This window comes from Apus apus, chromosome 4 (genome assembly GCF_020740795.1).
Source record: "Apus apus isolate bApuApu2 chromosome 4, bApuApu2.pri.cur, whole genome shotgun sequence".
Classification (NCBI taxonomy): domain Eukaryota; kingdom Metazoa; phylum Chordata; class Aves; order Apodiformes; family Apodidae; genus Apus; species Apus apus.
In genome coordinates, this window is record NC_067285.1 from 25929476 (window position 1) to 25948806 (window position 19331).

The 19331-nt window shown below is 37.2% G+C and overlaps 1 protein-coding gene across 1 annotated transcript in view; it reads left to right on the forward strand.

Annotated features, from left to right (window-relative positions):
- Positions 1 to 18218, forward strand: part of RET (ret proto-oncogene) — an 83268-nt gene extending 65050 nt beyond the window's left edge. Inside the window, exons 13-20 of the mRNA XM_051618717.1 lie at positions 2708 to 2815; positions 4419 to 4633; positions 4742 to 4864; positions 7590 to 7660; positions 11654 to 11791; positions 13733 to 13832; positions 14636 to 14783; positions 16706 to 18218. Of these exons, the coding sequence (XP_051474677.1) occupies positions 2708 to 2815; positions 4419 to 4633; positions 4742 to 4864; positions 7590 to 7660; positions 11654 to 11791; positions 13733 to 13832; positions 14636 to 14783; positions 16706 to 16863 (1061 nt within the window). The 3' untranslated portion in view covers positions 16864 to 18218. The remainder of the gene's footprint in view (positions 1 to 2707; positions 2816 to 4418; positions 4634 to 4741; positions 4865 to 7589; positions 7661 to 11653; positions 11792 to 13732; positions 13833 to 14635; positions 14784 to 16705) is intronic.
- Positions 18219 to 19331: the final 1113 nt, after the last annotated feature.

Consider the following 19331-nt stretch of genomic DNA (forward strand, 5'->3'; position numbering starts at 1 on the left):
GGAGATTAGTGGAAATATTTAAACCAGCTCCTTCAGAAGGACACTTATTCACCATAGCCTGAAAAATGAAATAGATATGAAAACTCTTGTCCTTCTCTGCCATCTTTTGTACTAATTCTGATGTGAATGTAGTCCCTACATATCAGGCACCTAGGAATCTGTGAGACAAAGAAAGGAAACAAGCTTCAGAAAGACTAACGGGTGGAAGAAGATTGCTTTAGCCAGGCTGCCAGCTATAGCAGAATGACCTCAACCATTCGCTGCTGCTTCTAAGTAAAACAAAATGTTATACTACTTACTACGATGTCTATTACACGCAAGGTTGTGTTTCTTAAAAAAAACAAACAACATATCTGCTGCTGCTTGAGAGCAAAGATGCTGCATATCCCATAATTTTACCAAAGAAATAAATGCATTATAAAGTGCATGCCTGCATTGCAAGAGGTTCAGTGGACAATAGGTCATATAGAGGAAATCTAGGACCTAAGTAATTTAAGAAGTGAAGACTATTTAATCATTACCTGTAATACTCAAGTACTGACCTGTATATCATTACAAATAGAGCAGTATTAGTAATACTTGTGCACTTAGTGTCACTGATTTTCTAGCACATTGTCATCAACAACATGTGACTGAATTAAGATTCCAAGACATGGTGGTAAAATGTTGCTTTTCATTACAGATAATTTAATGTTCAGCTTTTCCTAGCTAATCTGAAGGAAAGAACTGAGAGAACTGATAATGCAAAAGAGTAACCCTTTATTTTAGCACCTTATTTTAATAAATTGATCCGACATTTATAGTAATACTTCAGGCTGTAATGAATCTCTTTGTAATGTAAATTACATTGCAAATAATCACCTAAAATTTCATTTTCCAACTTGACTGTGGAGAATGCGTGTCATTCTGCAAACACTGATCTGTTGTTACCAATGTAACTTTACTATTAAGATATGACGACTCAAGTTTCAGAAACACTGTGTTAGTCCACTGTGGTCTTTGATTCTGTAAGGAAGCATGAAGGACAGTTGTTTTGGATCAGGCAACATCACCCATTCTCCCACTGTAACGGATGCAAAGGGGCTAATTTGTCAAATTATTAGGGACTCTACACTGCCTGATCTTCAAGAGAGAATGGTATGTATACCACTATGTTAGTGGAGAAAGCCTCCTGCTTATTGCATACCAGCTATCTCCTGCCTGAGCTGTGCAGATGGCACAATCTGTGGTTAAGAGCAGACCAGGGTAGGACTAGCCCTGCTCTGTCAGCTTGGTGTTATGTACTGGGTAGGAAACAAGGAACAGCAAGTAATTAGCTGAGCCAAAATAGTATTGGAGCTATGGGTGGATGATTAAAGGAACAGACAGATACTTTTTTCAGCCCACTTTGCTCATATGAATTAAATCTGACCTTCTGCATGATATAAATGCCCCTCTTACAGTAAATTGAAAGGGGAAAACACCAGCTGATCAGTAAAGAGACATTATTCACAGTTTGTAAAAAACAAGGGGCATAAATCTTCAGAGCTAATTGTCTCCATTTGTGCACTATCAGATTATTTTTTCCAGAAGATAAACAGGCATGGTACGTGGAGAACTTTGTTCTGATCTTGCACATAGTACATACTTCCAGAGCTAGACTTTCTCATTATGTTGGTTATGTTAGTTTTTGTTTTACATAAATATACATATTTTTGTAGTCCCTGTCAGTAGTGAGAAACTAGCTGATCCTGCACTCCGTGGGATAGAAGACTCTTAAGTCTGAGTGACGGGTCAGATGATGAGATACCATAGAACAGAATAAAAAATTATCATGAACAGGGAAAAGAATTAGCACACACTTTTTAAACAGATGTGTAGTAAGACTTGCTCATAATAGCTGAGTAGGAATTATCCAGGCAGTTCTGTGTGTCAGAGAGATTATGGATAAGGTAGAAAAAGGGTTATCTCTGACCTGTGGTATTTTTATGATGAAAGGTCCTCTTCAAGCTCCAGTGCATTCAAAGAGGCAGCTTGTTAGTCAGAAGAATTCTGCAAAAAACAAAATGTTTGAAAGGCTGAGAAAGCCTCCAGGGGCTATATATTGTTTTACAATTCCTACTGACATCAGTGAACTCTGCATACCTGTGTCCCCATAAAATCAATCTGAACTGTGTGTTTAGCTTCTGAACTCTAAATCTAGGTGTGTGCTATAACTGTGAGCCAGTAGATTAGTAGATTTTTATTCCATCAGAAAATACATTTAGGAGGAGGACTGTATCCTGGGAGTTAACTGAGTCTTTTGTGTTTGATCAGCATAAAATCTTGGCTTTCATTTTGCTTCTGAAGCTTTGGTTGCACTGATTCACCCTAAAAAGTTGCTTTAGAAAACTAGAAAAGGCCTGTAATAATTTCATGGCATCTTCAAGACATTATGGGCTTAGCTGCTGATTCTTGGCTGATCTCTTTCTGTAGTCATTTGTATCAATGCAGAGTGATGATTAGAGCAGGTTCCCAAGCCAGAACAGCAGCAATCCCATTCACTTGGTTCTAGCATGAGTAACTGCAAGACTGTGGAGATGTGGACATTTCTGTGGGGAGGTACAAAGTTTTCCAACCTCTTGCTAATTCCAGGGGAAATGTTTGATCTCCTACTTCAAGCAATACATAGAGAACTCTTGAGTCATGCTTTCCTAACCACAACTGTCTGTTTGGACGCTTTCTGCAGAAAATGCTTCCCAGAGTGAGCTGCGAGATCTACTTTCAGAGTTCAACCTTTTGAAACAGGTGAACCATCCTCATGTCATCAAACTTTATGGCGCCTGCAGTCAAGATGGTAAATATTCGAAGCTTGTTACTGAGATGAAAACATTAAACAAGGAAATAAAGTGCAGTCCATTGATAGGTTTCAACCATTGCTTAATAATTGCTGAGCACCATTTAGATTTGCTTCTGGCTGAAAAAATGAGGGACGTATAAGAAAATGTTTGAAGGGAAGGGGTAATGCTAATACAGTGTAACTAAGAATATGTCCTGTGGTTTTCTTCCATACACATTCTGAATCTGAAGCCATTTTGAATTTAACCAATCTATTACCAGTGCTCTTTCAATCAACACATATTTTTATATTCTTTTGATGTTCAGAAAGCATTTTAAAATATGGGTTATATTTAAAATTTAATGAGATTTTCATAATTGTTATTATTTATACAAAAACAATGCTTTGAGGCCAGAGCCAGGGAATGAGATCTCCCTTTGAGGAAAAAAAAAACAACAAACAAACAAACCCAACAGAAAACCCAAACAAAACAAACAATAACAAAAAAACAAACAAAACAACAAACCACCAACAAAAAATACAGCTGCAGATCCTTTTGTTAAAATAGAGCTGTAGAGTTAGATTTATAGTCAGTTCTACTCCTTTGTCTCAAAACTATTGTCTCCATCTTGCTGTGAAATATTTGCTACAAGCCAGAGTCATTGAAAGGTACATTTGAAGAGAGAAAATTTTCAGACACGTGTATTAACTAACTGCTAATGTAGCAAATTTTCATTGTTGTGCATAGGAATTGTTCTGAATAATTTCTGTTCATGTTAAATGAACATCTGTAATTATGCAACCTGAAATCACAGTATTCATGTTGCAACCTTGGGCAAAGTCCTGCCTTCTTTGCCCACCCAGTTCTGTTGCAAGTGGCACTTCTAGTTGTAGAGAGAGAATAGAATTCAGGGCTGAGTCATCTCCAAGTCTTAGTAAGGTAATGAACCAGTGGGCTGGGATTTTTTTTTTTTTCTTTTCAGTACAATGTATTTTTTCATTCTGGAGGAAGTGAATTGTTCCTGAGTCACAGGTGTTTAAAAATTATTAAGATAATTCATTAGTGTATGGGGTGGGAGGACTTTGCAGCAGACAAATGTATTTAGCATTAAAGCACTGAGTGGATATAATTGATGTGGGTAATGGGGAGGAGAAACTAGCAGATTGAAATGTCAGTGTTTCTAAGTGCTCTGGAAAGGCATGTTAAATACAGCACTGGAATTAGCAGATGATTTGTGAGCTCAGTATCACACACTCCAGAGAAGTATTTTAATTTATTTATTTTTAAAGTTTCTCTAAGTTAGACTGTTTCACAGATCTCATTTATAAGAAGGGTGTCTCTTTTTTAGTCTCAAATTATCTAGAAAAGGGAATATAAGCAAGAGCCTGAATTCTGCTTTGATTTAGGCTGAAACTCACTCACTTTGCGTAGAGGATGTAGGCTAAAAATATTCTATGATTCCATGGCTGACTCAGTGCCTCTTAAGTAAAGGGCAGAGGTGTCTGGAGCCCCTGACTGTTCAAAAAAGTATGTTGACTAGAAGAGACCTTTTTTTTTTTTTTTGGGGGGGGGAAGGTTATCTGTTAATAGTTGACTTATCAGCGTGTTTGTTTATTTCAGGCCCACTATATTTAATCGTGGAATATGCTAAATACGGCTCCTTGCGCAGTTTTCTCAGGGAAAGTCGAAAAGTTGGACCAAGCTACCTGGGTAGTGATGGGAACAGAAATTCAAGTTACTTGGACAACCCTGATGAGAGAGCCTTAACAATGGGAGATCTGATATCGTTTGCATGGCAGATATCCCGAGGAATGCAGTACCTTGCAGAAATGAAGGTAGGGCAGCATAACATTGATCTGAACATGTCCTTGGGATAGATGGACATGTCAGCAGTCGGTTCCTCCGCAAGAAGGATAAATGCTGTTGTTGGTTTCTTCCAAAAGCTTGTCCATCGGGATTTAGCAGCCAGAAACGTCCTGGTGGCAGAAGGACGCAAAATGAAGATTTCTGATTTTGGCCTCTCCCGTGATGTATATGAAGAAGATTCGTATGTCAAGAGGAGCAAGGTACCCTGCATATTAAAAATAGTAGTGGGAATTATCACCTAATCAAGAGAATGAATTTATACTGCAGGGCTTGAGCACAGAAGAAAAGATAATACCTATTTTGTATTAACTTAGAATAATTATCTATTTTTAAAGAAATAAAAATGAAGCAAAATTATGGTCTTAAATCAGTGGGACAGTAATATGTAAATGCTTTAATAATATTTGAGTCACCTTGACCTCTTCCACATCTTTTTGTTCACCCATCAACAAAACCAATTTATTTCTAATATGTTAAAGTTAGTAAAAAGAAAAGAAAGATCTCTATGATGGTTAAGGCCTTGGAGCACCTGACATGCAAGGAGAAGCTGATAGAGCTGGGTTTGTTGAGCCTGGAGGAAAGAGGGTTCATGGGGATCTTACTGATGTGTAGAAATACCTGATGGGAGGGAATGAAGCCAACAGAGCCAGTATGTGCAGCTCTTTTCAATATGAGAAATTTCTTTTAAAGAGAAGAAAAACCTTTTTAACCGTAATAGTGATTGAACAGTGTAACAGGCTGCAGAGATTCCCTGTTTCTGGAGATATTCAAAAGATGGCTAGAAATGGTCTCAAGAAACCCACCGTGGTTGACCCTGCTCTGAGCAGAGGGGTGAGGACCCTGCCCACCTGAGCAATTCCGTGATCCTGTGAAAAGTTTCAAGACAACATGAAAACAGCAGGATGAAATCTGCTGGTTTTAAAAAGCAATATGCCAGGTAGTCTAATAAATGACTTATTAAGGCTAGAGAGCTCAAGAAAGATGCTTAAGATTAGCATGTGTTTTGTTAACATAAATACAGAAAAATGACACTTTTTTCATTGCAGGAGCTTTTAGCTATTATACCGTTTACAGGCAGAGTGCAGCCCCTTTTTAAAAGAGATGGGCCTTATCATTTATCCAGTTCCACATCACACTGCTTGAAAACACAAGCAACAAAAAAGCCTCCATTTTTTTTCTCTGACTCTTCCTGTTTATAATAAAAAGTATAAACAAATCTCAAAGAGTTGAAAAAATGCAGTTGCTATAAAGACCCTAATTTCAGGAATTATTATATCTATGCAGAAGCCTTGAGGCAAAGGCCTCGTGCAAATACTTCTGAATGTATGAAATGTACCAAATCTTAATCAAAATGGAGTATCACAGGTTGAGGCAGGCAGGGAGCTGATGGTACCTGCCAGCCTGAGGTTATTTAGAGCAGTTCTCTTTTGCCTGCCACAGTAAATTACTGTCAGGTGCCTGGATACAGTTCTGCCTGGTCGCAGTCTCACAGCAGGATTCAGCACATGGTAACGTTTCACCTGCAGCCTTGTGCCAAGGAAAACCGATGGAAAGATGACTTGTTGAGTCACATCACTGCTCCCTTGAAAAGGAATGCTCAGGCATTACAACTTTGAGACTGAGAAGATACGTTAAGGCTTGTGATTTATTTATTCTTGTAAAAAACATAGTGCCAAATATAGCAAGCCAAGTCCTGCTTTCTCCCTGTTTGCATCCACCTGTCACTGACACTAGCAGAAGTTGAAAAAGTCAATCCCAGGCCAGACTGTGACATTCACTAGCACTGCTTTCTGTTGACTGTCTAAGATAAGCAGTGTTGGTTCAGTTCCCTCTATAACTTAATCTGAAAGAGCTGCCAACAGAATTCTTTGCACATAAAAATTATAAAATTTTATGAAGATTTCTATAAATACTGTGAATTTTCAGTTTAGCTTTCCCTGTTTGCTCAGGCCAGTTGGTGGGAATGTTTCTTAAGTCAAAACAAGTTTGGAAGAAAAAAACATCTTGTAGAATACATGATCAAATGTAAAAGGGGTCTGCCATGTCCTTCAGCTGTCTTCTGATGTGTGTTTCGCATTGATCTATACCAGTGGCTCTGTATTTTAAGAATGATGGATTCACAGAAATGCATTTTCATTTTATTTGGTGTGGTGTTGATGTACTCAATGGATATTTTCTCTTCTGAGACATTCACCACCATGGTGTTGTTCAGAGCCTAACATGCATCTGTCTGATCGCACAGGGAAAAGAAAAACAGAAAGGATAAGTTTCAAACCATGCTAAAACATTTGCTGCATGCATATTTGAATGTCATGAGAACAAGTAGTTATGAAACATCTTAGGGGTTTTGTCAAGGTAGATTTTCATTAGTATCTCAGCAGATCTCTTGCATTTTATCAGTTAATTTCTTCCAGTGGAAAGTATCAAACTGTAGATTCAATTTAGTAACCAGGTACAGTTCTGAAACCAAAAGTATCTTACTTAACACCTAGATGTTTCCATTTGTATGTCATTCCTGATATAAATGAGATAGCGCTTCCTCTTTAGTCATAATCCCCAATAATTTTTGCATTTTTACACTTTCCAAAAGCAATGGGGAGGCAGACATTCATGTTTGAATTTAACTCCTTGGATGAAGCTCTTTGGTAAGGGTAGAGTTGAGTTTATCTGACTTAAACCAGTGACTATCTGGAAGAAAAAACCACAATACTTTATCGTAGGTAATTAGATTACTGAAGTGTGTGGAATGAAATGAATGAGTTTTATAAAAAATTCCCATTGTTTTTCTTATACAGTGCCAAATCATTAAATCCATTGAGTATGGATAGAGTATCTGTTTCAGTTTTCAGGATAAATAACTTAGGTTTCCACTTAGAAACTTAATTTTCTGACCAGTAATTGCATTGTTGCTCTTTTTCCTTCTAGGGTCGGATACCTGTTAAATGGATGGCTATAGAATCTCTGTTTGATCATATCTATACAACACAAAGTGATGTGTAAGTGTAAATTCTTTATGGTTTATGTGTTTGTTTACGGGGATGAGGGAGGAAGCACAACAAGGTACATAGTAGTCTAAGCTATTGCTCTTACAAATAGACATGAACAACACAGCCTGGATGGCAACATGAGCTGGCAATAATATACAAGATTTTTGCTGCTGAATTAAATGTGAGTAAAAGATTATCAGAGGTATTTAAGTATATAATTTCTGTTGAAATCAACAGGGGTTGGATCTGTTCATGTGACATGGTTGCCTTTGAATATATAGACACAAATTGTTAGTCTTTGCTAAAGATAATGGTCATATCCAAACTTCCCAGTTGGTGTTCATCACTTGTCTGTAACACTTGGCTGGGCAGGTAAGGGACAGGGTGGGAAAAAGTGAACAAGATTTTAATGCCTGGCCTCACTCCTAGTGAAATCAATGACAAAACTCCATTTAATTTTAATGGCAGCCAGCTCAGACCTTAGGGGAACAGCCTTGTTCCAGTGACAAGAGGCAAGTTCATTTGCATGATTAGGGAAACAGAGATCCTAAAAATGGATATGCTCCTTCCCCGCTGGTTATGATTAGGTGGCAGAGCAACCACAGATAAGCTGTTATCACATGTGATAAGCAGAGAGTCAGGCAGAGGAGTGTTCATATACATTTGACTCAGGATCAGATAATTTCGTTTCTTTCTCTCTGGGATGAATGATGTTTGTGACTAGTCACCATGCAGACACTGTAAAACTAGGTATTATTTATTTAGGAGGAAAACCTCAAAGGGACTGCAAAAGCAGCAGTACTTATGCTTGCTTTTCTGCTAGGTACCGTTTTGTTACCCTCCAAGTTTCCCTTGAAAGAGAATCTGATGAAAATAGTGTTTTCATTAAACTGAAATGGAATAAAACATGCCAATCTCAATGACATTTCACTTTGGTGGAAAACGCTTTGATAATAGCAGTACGTGTGAATAGGAACCTTTTGATTTGTACTTCTAAAATTATTTGCGTTCACTTTTTACTCTTCTGTCTGCAGGTCACAGCAGTTTTAGTGAAGTAAAATATTTTCCTTGCCTTGAAAATTCCTTTCAAAATAAATTTCCCAAATATTTTAATTTACTTTGTTTCACTTGGAGTAAGAACAGGAAAAAGATTGTGGTAATTCTTGGGAGAATGTCACTTTTACTTAGGTCTGGTTACAGGTTCCCCTGGCTCTCTTTTTCTCCTCCTCAGAGTATCCATTGCATTGACCTGCTTCTCTACAGTGACTTTTTTCCCCAGAGAATTGTTATATTAATTTTAGAAACTTCTTAATGTATTTTTAATTCCTCCGTTTTCTATAAGAGATTTTTCACTGTGGTTTGGAGACAGAGAGATTGTGTTGTCCTGTAACTGCCTCTCCTTTCATTGTTGATTATCTTCTGGATCCAATATCATTCCTCCATGCTTGTTTTCCTGATGGGCTGCTATTAAGCCCAGGAACCCCATCTGTTGTAGACATGACATTGCCCTGGGCAGCATGCTGCTGCTGTGTAGCTTTAGTGCTTCCCTGATGGGGATCAGCATCTCCACATAAAGCCATGCTGATTTACCAGCTTTCTTGAAGATGCACCCATTACTCAGAACAGAGCGCTGCTCTGTGCTTTGTAGGCCCACTTCAGTACAATGGCATAAAAGGTCTAAATACCTGGCACATATACTCTCAGTGCCTTTGACTCACTGGCGAGGTCACTTCACTGTTCATGTCACTATACATGGAGTAATCAAAGAGTGTTCATAGCAGCTCCCAATTTGGCCAAGTCCCTAGGGAGCAGTACTGAGAGACACAGCTGCGAAGCAAACCCTCTGCAGTGCTACGTTCCACACATGCCATTCCAACAGCAGCAAACTTATAAATTATACGTACTGTTTTGCATCACTGATAATTATTTTAGATAATTACAGTCACTGAAAACATTATTTTATGGATATTATTCATTGTTTGTAGTGATGCAGTTATATTTTAGGTAAACATATTTATTACTATACTCAACAACCATTTCAATATGCTCTTTCTTTTTCTGATGCTCTATTTTCCAACCTCTTCCTTCTAAAGCCTCTCTGTATAATTAGTGGTTAGCATATATAGTTAGTGGTTAGCAGTGCTTAATAGCAATACCACTTGCCAGCATATACAAAATCCCTTTTTGCTTCAAAGGTCAATGACATCAGTGGAAAGCTGGCCTACTGTCACCCTCTTCACATCTTCCCTGGCTTTTTCCAATCACATTTTTGTTCAGCAATAAACAGCACAATGCGAAATTTTTTACCTCCCATTTCTCTTCCCATAGTACTTAACCTGTATAATGATTTTAAAGCTCTGCAGCATCCTATTCCAATATGCCCATTTACTAAACAACTTTTAAGAAGTTATTAATCTCATCCCTTCTTCCATGTTCTGTAAAATTCCTCTTAAGCAGAAGAGGTGGATTTTAAAAATAAAAGTTGCCATGCTACAAAGTTTATTTGAATTAATCCTGCACAGAATTATAACCTGATGGCAGAGCATAATTGGCTTCAAAGAGGGTATGAGAAGGTATATTAATAAAGTATATGAAAATGCTATAAATATTCATTAGCTTTCAAGAATGTGCCAGAGTGATTAAAAATTAATTCAGTGAGTGGCATCGGGGAGAAAAATAGCAGCCTACCACTTAGGACAGCATGAGATTCACTTCAGCTGCTCTGCCCATTTTAGGAGTTTTATTGCTGGACTTTTGGGGTTACCACTGTTCTTCAAAATGTGATAAGCACAGGTGGAATGTAGTCAGACAGGAGGTAAGGTTTGCAGTAATACTTTAGAGATGGAATTTTCAAATTAATTAAACTCTGCTGTTTGTTCTGGCATTAGGTGTGTAACACTTCCTAAAATCTTATTAAAAATGGATTTTTCACAGAAATTACCCAATGATGAGAGTACAAAAGCTAACATTTTTCATAAATTATATGTAATTTTGCTTCCAGATGCATCCCATGGGGCATCCCCGTTGAGTGAAACAGTGTTGGCTGGTTTCCTTCATTTTGAACATCCAAATTTTGGCAGTTCTGTCAGTTGGGCAGATTCAGAGTAATTTGCAGCTTCTTTGTTTCTCAAAAAAGCTTTCCACTAAGGAACAAAAAAACATTTTTGCTTCTCTTCTCCTGGCCTGCCCTCCAAAAATGGACTAATTTAATCTATCTAAATATTTCCATCCCATTAAGCAATCTCTTTTTGTTTGAGCTCGTCAATAAAGTAGGTCAAAAACATCACAATTTCTTCTGTTCCTTTCAGAATACGGTTTCTTCTGTCTTTTGTTCTATGTTAAATGACATTTTAGGCAGTTGGCATTTCTGGAATAATTTTTTTCCTCTTCTTTCATCACATCTGAGAAGAAAAGAATTAAGTCCTGATCACTGAAACAGCCCAACAGACCAGGTTAAATCAAAGGTGCTGCTTATGACTGAAATAAATGGATTGTGCCTATAAAGAAACACCACCTCTCACTCAAGACAGCAAACCAGTCCCTTGTTAACTGGCTGAGGCAGCCGGTGTAACTTCAGACAATTATTTCTGAATAGTAGGTGCTAATTAGGAGGTTAGACTCCCTCTGTAGCCAACAGAAAAAAAGAGGCACCTCCAGAATCACTGTATAGAAGAGTAACAAGACTTGGGGCTGAGTCACCATGGCAAGGATTTTCTCTCTCTCATGTCAGGAGAAGGGGGGACTACCCAGGACGCAGTTAACTTTTGTCAATGGACAAAGGAAGGGCTCCCCCTTATCACTGCGGTCGGTTGCAAATCTTTTTAATGAACACTATTTGGGAAGAAGGGTGGCCCTGTTTGCATCTGCATGGCCCTTCTAGCTCAGCAATGTCTTGAATTTGGTTTGGTTCTCAAAACACTAGCAAGAGATTTGTTGAGTGAAAGCCACACTAGGCTCTTGAAACCTACCACTCTAAATAGAAATTAATTTTGTCTTTTCCAGATGGTCATTTGGAGTTCTGCTATGGGAGATTGTAACTTTGGGAGGCAATCCCTACCCAGGTATTGCTCCTGAAAGACTCTTTAACCTCCTGAAAACAGGCTATAGAATGGAGAGACCAGAAAACTGCAGTGAAGAAATGTGAGTAGTTCTCGATCTGATTAAACTCATAAAACATCTCTTAAATAAATATTATTTTTTTTTTAAAGAGGTTTAAATAAATACCACCTAAATACTCTTCTGTAAATCACAGAGGTATAATCAAAATATATAGGGCTTAAAAAAACATAGTGAAATTAGTGAACAGTAAAGTACAGGAAAAGAATTGTCAACACAGTGCTTACTGCTGCATCCAAAATATTTGTAGGATATCAAATAACACACTTGACAAACAATTAGATGAGTTTGAATATTCGAAACTTTTGAGGGTGGGGGGAGGAGGAGAATTTCATAAAATGCAGTGGCAGCTAAAATATTCAAAAAATGTTACATTGCTTTTCTGCAAATGGAATACATGTTCCATCCACAGTCACTGTCTATTTGTTGTCCTGGCATTACCTTGGAGAAAGGATACCTTGACCTAGAAATCTATAACCTAGAAGAGACAAACTTTCTTTGATTTGATGAGCCTGTGGCAGTTTCTTTTCTATTTGGAGACAGTTCATATTTTATTAGCTGATTTATTAAAACACTCTCAATATGAAATACCTTCTCTCTATGGTTCTTCCATAGTATTTGAAGATAAAGCATGAATTTATGTTCAGCTTGCAGATCTGGTCATCGTTAGGTGTGATTTTTTTTTTTTTTTTTAAGTTACCAGGCTGTAAGCACTATGACATCCATATGAAGGATGCTTTGGCCATATCCAGGCTGAGAAAATACAGTACAAATAACATGCTGTATAAATACATGGAGTATAACTATAAATTTACAGTATAAATAATATTTTTTAATACTGTATACAGAGAAAAAACATTAACAGTTTCTGAATTTAGGGCAGGGTAAAAGTTTACAAGTGTCACTGGCAAATATCCCCTAGCAAATACTTAATACTTAAATTATTTTTGTTTCATCTCAACAGGGAGTAAGGCTTCATTCCTCAAACATATGTTATATCACTGATCATCTCTTGATTTGTTTGATTTTTTATTTTTTTTTAATTCAGGTCACATCATTGTTTTCTGACTGGTTTAGGTTTCTTCTGTTTTACTCAATCTTTTCTGACAGCCTTTGAGTCCACTTTAAGGACCATTCTTCTTAAATTGCATTCTCTGCTTTATCCACTCGAGTAAGAGAGGGGTCATGGAGAAGGGCAAAAAATGCAAGGCTTTTCAATAGCTTGCTGTTTGTCTTGTAGCCACCTATTTCCACAACTAGAGCACTTTTTTTGACTAGGTCACTTAGTCCTGAAAAGACTTGAGCTAGAAAAATAACATGAACAATACAGATGGGAGAGTTACACATCCAGAACTTGGCCAATTTTTGACTGATACTCACTCAGCTATAATTCTGCTCCCTTTTGTTCCCAAGGTGTATGCTATAAAAGGTGGTTAAAGACAATAATCAGAATAATAATAGTAGTAATCAAAAGAATGTTAGTTCGTGCAAACATTCTTAGGTTAGGCTTCACTTTGAAGAAAAGTTTTTACAGAACCTTTTCAGAATGTAAACAATTGAAAAATAAAATTCGACTTTAAGATACAATAGCAGTTTTCCAGGTTGCGATGCACATAACTGATGACATACACCTTTCTTCAAAGTCATATGCAAACAAAATCAATTAGAAATTTGGCATGTTGCCTGCATATGATGGAAGAAACCTAAGACTACAGTCCTTCAAGGACAGCCAAGTGCACCATCCTTTAAACTCATCGAGACTCATGAAAATAAGAGGTCATTCTTGCAAATGTCACTTGTTGATTTAAGGGAACGTTTAACAGAACACGAACAAAAAGATTGAAGTCGTGGTGGATAGCCTTCATGCCACAGTTCAACTTCAGTTCTACATGTCATTTGAGCAGAAGCATAAGCCACTTCTAACAACTTTTTTTTTTTTTTTTTCCGCCTTGTGGTGGGTCACAGGTACAACCTGATGTTGCGCTGTTGGAAGCAAGAACCTGATAAAAGACCAACGTTTGCTGAGATCAGCAAGGAACTAGAGAAAATGATGGTGAAGAGTAGGGTAAGTATGGGAAAACAGGACTTGTAAAAAGTTTTTGTGATCATCTGATTTTGCAGATGTTTGCAGACATAAAAAAAAAAGTAATTTACTTTTCATAAAATTTTGAAGCATTTAGTTATCTAGTTTCCTCCAAATGAATCCAGCTTTCTGAAGGCACTACTACTTCATATAGTGGCTTTGGTGATGTCAATCCTAAATGTAGATGAGTTATACTTAATCTGTCTAGCTTCCTTAAATAAAATAAAATTACTGTGAAAAGTTACTCCTAAATTGCACCCCTGAATAAATAACCAAAGGAAGCCTAGAAGTAGAAAAATGCAGCATTTCCTTGAATTTGATTTAGTTACGTGATGATAGCAACAGAGATACAAAAGTTCAGTCTGAGTTAGTTTAAAACTGTTATAATCCTGTATAGACTTCCTTGGAAAGAATTGATGCTCAGGCAGGTCTAAAAATAAGTCCAAGTTGCCTATATTTAGAAGATGTTTACTTGTGCATAAACACATATTTATTTTTTTTTTAAATCTACTAGTTATACTAGTTAACTTCTTGGTTATTTTACTGATGTGCAGAATTAAGCAAGGGAAGTATTATGTCTCTCCCATGTCTAGTGCTCTGGCAAATCAGATCCTTCCAGCAATGCCATGGTTGCAGAAAGGGGGAGTCTACTCACGTGGTACTATCAAAAGACAAATGCAGTGGTCTCTGTGGTTACTTTTGAACAGATGCCTCTTTAGCCTTTATACCCAACCACCAGCACTGCCACGTATTTTAACCCAGCTTCTTCTGTGTTCACTTCTTAGGACTACTTAGATCTTGCAGCTTCCACACCTTCTGATTCCTTACTTTATGATGATGGGCTTTCAGAAGAGGAGACACCACTCGTGGACTGTAATAATGCTCCCCTCCCTCGAGCCCTCCCTTCCACATGGATTGAAAACAAACTCTATGGTAGAATTTCACATGCATTTACTAGATTCTAGCAACACAAAAAAAAAAAAAAAAGATTTTTCTTCTGCACTGTTCTCAGACTCTGTAACCCAATTACAGTGTTTCTTGTCTGAATGAAGCCAGTCAAAATTTGCTTGGAAGCTTCTTTTGGGTTTTTATGTTTGTTTGTTTTTTCTTTTGGTAAATGTCAAAGTTTGCATCAGGATCATCCCTTAGTCATTTTGCAGCTGTGTTTAAAATAAACGTTTTTAAAAGGATGTGAAAATAAGTAAAATTACTAGATATCATAGAGTCAAAAAAAAAAAAACAACCCACACCAAAAACTGTCAGGGAAGTATTCTCAGGGGAAATATAAAATGTTAATGAGTATCTAATTCAACTATCCTGTTGGGGGGGACTAGGAACATGTAAAGTATGTTAGATTCTGCACCTCTAATTTAAGCAATAGACTTTTTTTTTCTTAGTGTCTTTTGCCATAGCTCAATGATAGGACCCATCTGCAAGATCTTTCATTCGTCAAGATGCATTTCTAAATTTCAGCTGGTGTTAATGCATTCTGAATCCATAAGCTGAAATGTCTATTTAATGTATCATAGAATGAAACCAGAGTATTATATACAGAAGGTAGAAATACTGTATATAAGTATTATATACAGAGTAAATCAACATGTAAAGTCATTTGAAAATTGAATTAACAATGAGCATTTTGAAATACACTCAAATGTTTTCACGTCCTTTGATTTATTATGAAAATGTTGGTACTAAACCTTGATTGAATGATGTAGCAAGTGTTTTTAAAAAGAACATATGCTTTCATATTGTGATGGTGAGATGGACAGTAAAAATGGTTCTTGCCAAAACTCCTACATTTTGTCTCCTGATTAAATATTCTACATGTTTTTAGATATTTACTAACACCACAGATAATTTTTTCATTCTTAAGCAGTATGGCTTTTGAAAAGTTGGATCTTTTAAAAGTTGCCATTGATACATGGCTTTCATTCTATTTTTGATCTGTGCCCTAGCTATTATTTTCTCCAATAGGTTCCCCTAACTCATGTTCACTGTGGGGTATTTAGTGCCTAGATTGTTAAAAGAATGCAGTAACAGAAAAAGTTGCCACCAAGGTTGATGGCAGATGCTGAATGCTTAATAAGCAACAAAATCAGATTTCTGTTTTTGAAAATCTTTACCCTGGTATGGTTCTCTGCTTGTACAGCTGGGTCAACATGGTGCTAAGCACTCTGCTTCCATTTTGGTGATCACTTGTGCCTAAACACAGAAGCAATTTCCAGGGACTCAATGCAAATAATTGCATGCCTAAAATAGACATTTAAATGCTAAATCACAAGAGTGCTCAGGACTTTGTTGGACTTCACTCAGTTGTACTGCTGGGTTTTCCTAAAACTAAGCAGGGGATCCCTGGTGAGGGTGTGAGAATGTCCCCAAAACCTCACTGAAGCCAAAGGAAAGGCACCCATTTAAGTAAATGGAAATACTCTCAGTCGTTGGAATGGACTTTGGATCCTGTCCCAAATAGGTTTATTAATTCTTGGAGCACTTCCCGTACAGCAAGAACTTCCTCTTGCAAAGCAATATATTACTACATGGTTGTTAAAAAAGAAAATTACGGAAAGTTGGAGCCTCATCAGAAGAAAAATTATTAGCTTTTTATTATGCACAGGTGCATGCCTGCATGCCCACAGTTTTTTATCAGGAAAGCACTTCATTTTTTCAGGGTTGTTGCCTACATCTGAATTTGTGCTTCAGGGATTTTGAAACATCATTTATATGAATTGATTTGGGACAAAATCCAGTGGACTGGCTTAAAATATTGAAGGGAGTTTTGCCAAGGGCCTTACTGTCTGCACATGAAGTTATGGTTCTTCAGTGCAGAAAAAATTATCTGTTTTCATTTTTAGGCATGTCATACCCGAACTGGCCTGAGGAGAGCCCCGTTCCACTCACAAGATTCGATGGCACTAACTCTGTGTTTTCAAGATATGCAAATGATAGTGTATATGCTAACTGGATGGTTTCACACTCAGCGGCAAAATTTATGGACAAGTTTGATAGCTAAAATTTTCTTTGTGAAAGGTAATGCATTCCTGAGGGGAACAAAGACGCAAAGAATGGGAAGTCCATTGGCTCGTTCTTTGTACAGTCAACAACCTATCTTTTAAATTGGCAAACCCTTTTATTGGTAGTTTCTGAAGTGTGTTATTCATGCTGAAGACACGGTGGTTTCCCCTTTCAAAAACATATCAGGCTGGATAAGAGTTGTAGTTCCTGTACTTGTTTCTAGATTGCCATTTTGCATATGGTTCCACTTGGCAGCCTCTTAACTGCAAATGGCCTCGCGCTTCATTCTCACTGTTTTATAGAGTAACCATCCTGTGTTACAGCTTTCTTGGATGGGAAAATGTACTTGAACTGCTACTTTTATAGTGGCTGTTAGCATACAATCACTTGATCTAAGCAGGAAGCACAAACAATATATGGAAGGGAGGGGGGAAATAGGCTCCCAGCTTACTGGACTTGCTATCAAATGAGAAGTGTTGCAATGATGTTGGCACTAATGAAGCCTCTATCTTGGTGTGGAAGCAAACGCTAAGTAACTCAATAGAGGACTTGAGATTCAACATTTGAAGTCTTGTAAAATGTATTATCTTAATGAGAGTTTAATTAGTCTCAACTTCTCTTACTTTTAGCACAATGGAGATAAATTTGATACAAGATAAGCTGTACAGACTGATGGCAATCAAGAGTATTCATCTAACACTATTTACTTTGCACCACCTCCATCTTACTAGTATTAAAGCATACAGTCTTGTACAATCATAATTCCTCTGATGAGTTCAGAATAGACTGTACAGCATTGGAGATTGAATTCAAGTAGAGAGATTTTGTTTGCAGTCATGTTCAATCGGTTGGAGTCCTCCTCTCTGCTCCCTATTGGATACACTGCCATGCACGGGACACTGCCACAACATAACTCCAAATAAACTTAGTAGCTTGGAAATAATGAGAAAACAACACTTGCACAGCAACATTGGTCTAAAACTTTACTGTTAATGAGCTATACAAGGAAAATGCCATTGGAATTTGTTCAGGTGAAGTATAAGTTGTGCTTACACCACTCGATATTTGGGAGAATGATCTGACTGTGGGTCATGTGTTCTATGTGGAAGAGTAAATGATCAGGACTGAGTTTGTCTTTATTTGTAATCTAATAGGGTTAAAGATAACTTTTCCTTTGCTACAGATGTTGGGGTGTAAATCCCGAGTGATTCATTGTTAGCGTTGTGATGGTTATTCTAAATAATCCAGTTCTACCAAAGCTTGCTCTTGTCACTTACAATCCAATTGAGCTGTTTTCACATATTGTTTTGTGTATCAACTTTATGTTCCCATTAAAGTCTGTGATTTCAGAAACCGCTGAGTCATACTGCCAAAACCAAATACTTCACTTTCACTTTTCGAAAAGTGGGATATAGAGTGCTGTGTTGGAATTTAAACACCTTTACTGTAGAATATCATACTTGATCCTGTCCTGGTTCCAAACGCATGAAGCAGAGTGACTTTTTCTTTGTACAGACATTTGCAGAGTTGTGTAATGCTTACGTACAGTAAACAGAGCTGTATATACAGAAGGGGTTCAGTTGTGATATAATGGTCATCTTCACTGGCATGACACAACTGTGAGAAAGCAAACTTTTAAAATAAATGGCACTGAAAATTAAGCCCATTATATGGGCTTTTTTTTTTTTTGTATTGAGACATCTATGGGGAAACAATAGAAAAATGGCAGTTGTGGTAGCATCTTGCTTTGTACAGTCCTGTTCCTGTACTGCATCTCTGTAAATGGGAATTCTTTATTTGCCATAAGGCATCAAGATTTTTGGGGTTTTTTGTTTGTTTGTTTTTGTTTTGTTGTGTTTTTTTTTTCTTCTTAAATTCAGAATTTCTTTTTATCAGCTATCTTCAGCAACAGCACTGAGCTGGGACATGTGAAGCACCCAGTTTCTAACCTGAAAGACCCTGCAACAACATTGCTGTACAGTAGGTGAGTGGGCTAGTAAGTGATGCTGAAATAAGTGGATGCAGACATTACTGTGTATTTTAGACTTCCAGGTGAGTTAATACTGTTTCAATCATTAATTCTTGTGAAAATTTTCACTAATAGTTTTTATCAGCTATGTTAACAGACAGATTCTGCATATAAAATACATACACGATTCATAATTGTAGTTACCATTACCTGCAGTAAGTGGAGCTTAATGAATTATTCTTAACAAGTGTTTTCTTAATCCAACTAATTTTGACTCCCTTCTGGCTCATGAATGTTGGTAAGAAATAGATTACGTTCAAGCACTTGTTACATGAAAGCTACTGATGTCTTCTGTGTACACTATTTTTGTAAATATTTCCCTTGAAGTGTTTCCTATTTGTTCTGTGTTGCTGTCAGTCAGAATGGTGACAATCTTGTTTCAGTTCCCCATTAGAGAGTAAATGTACTTCCCATGTGGCAAAAAAAGTGATACTGCA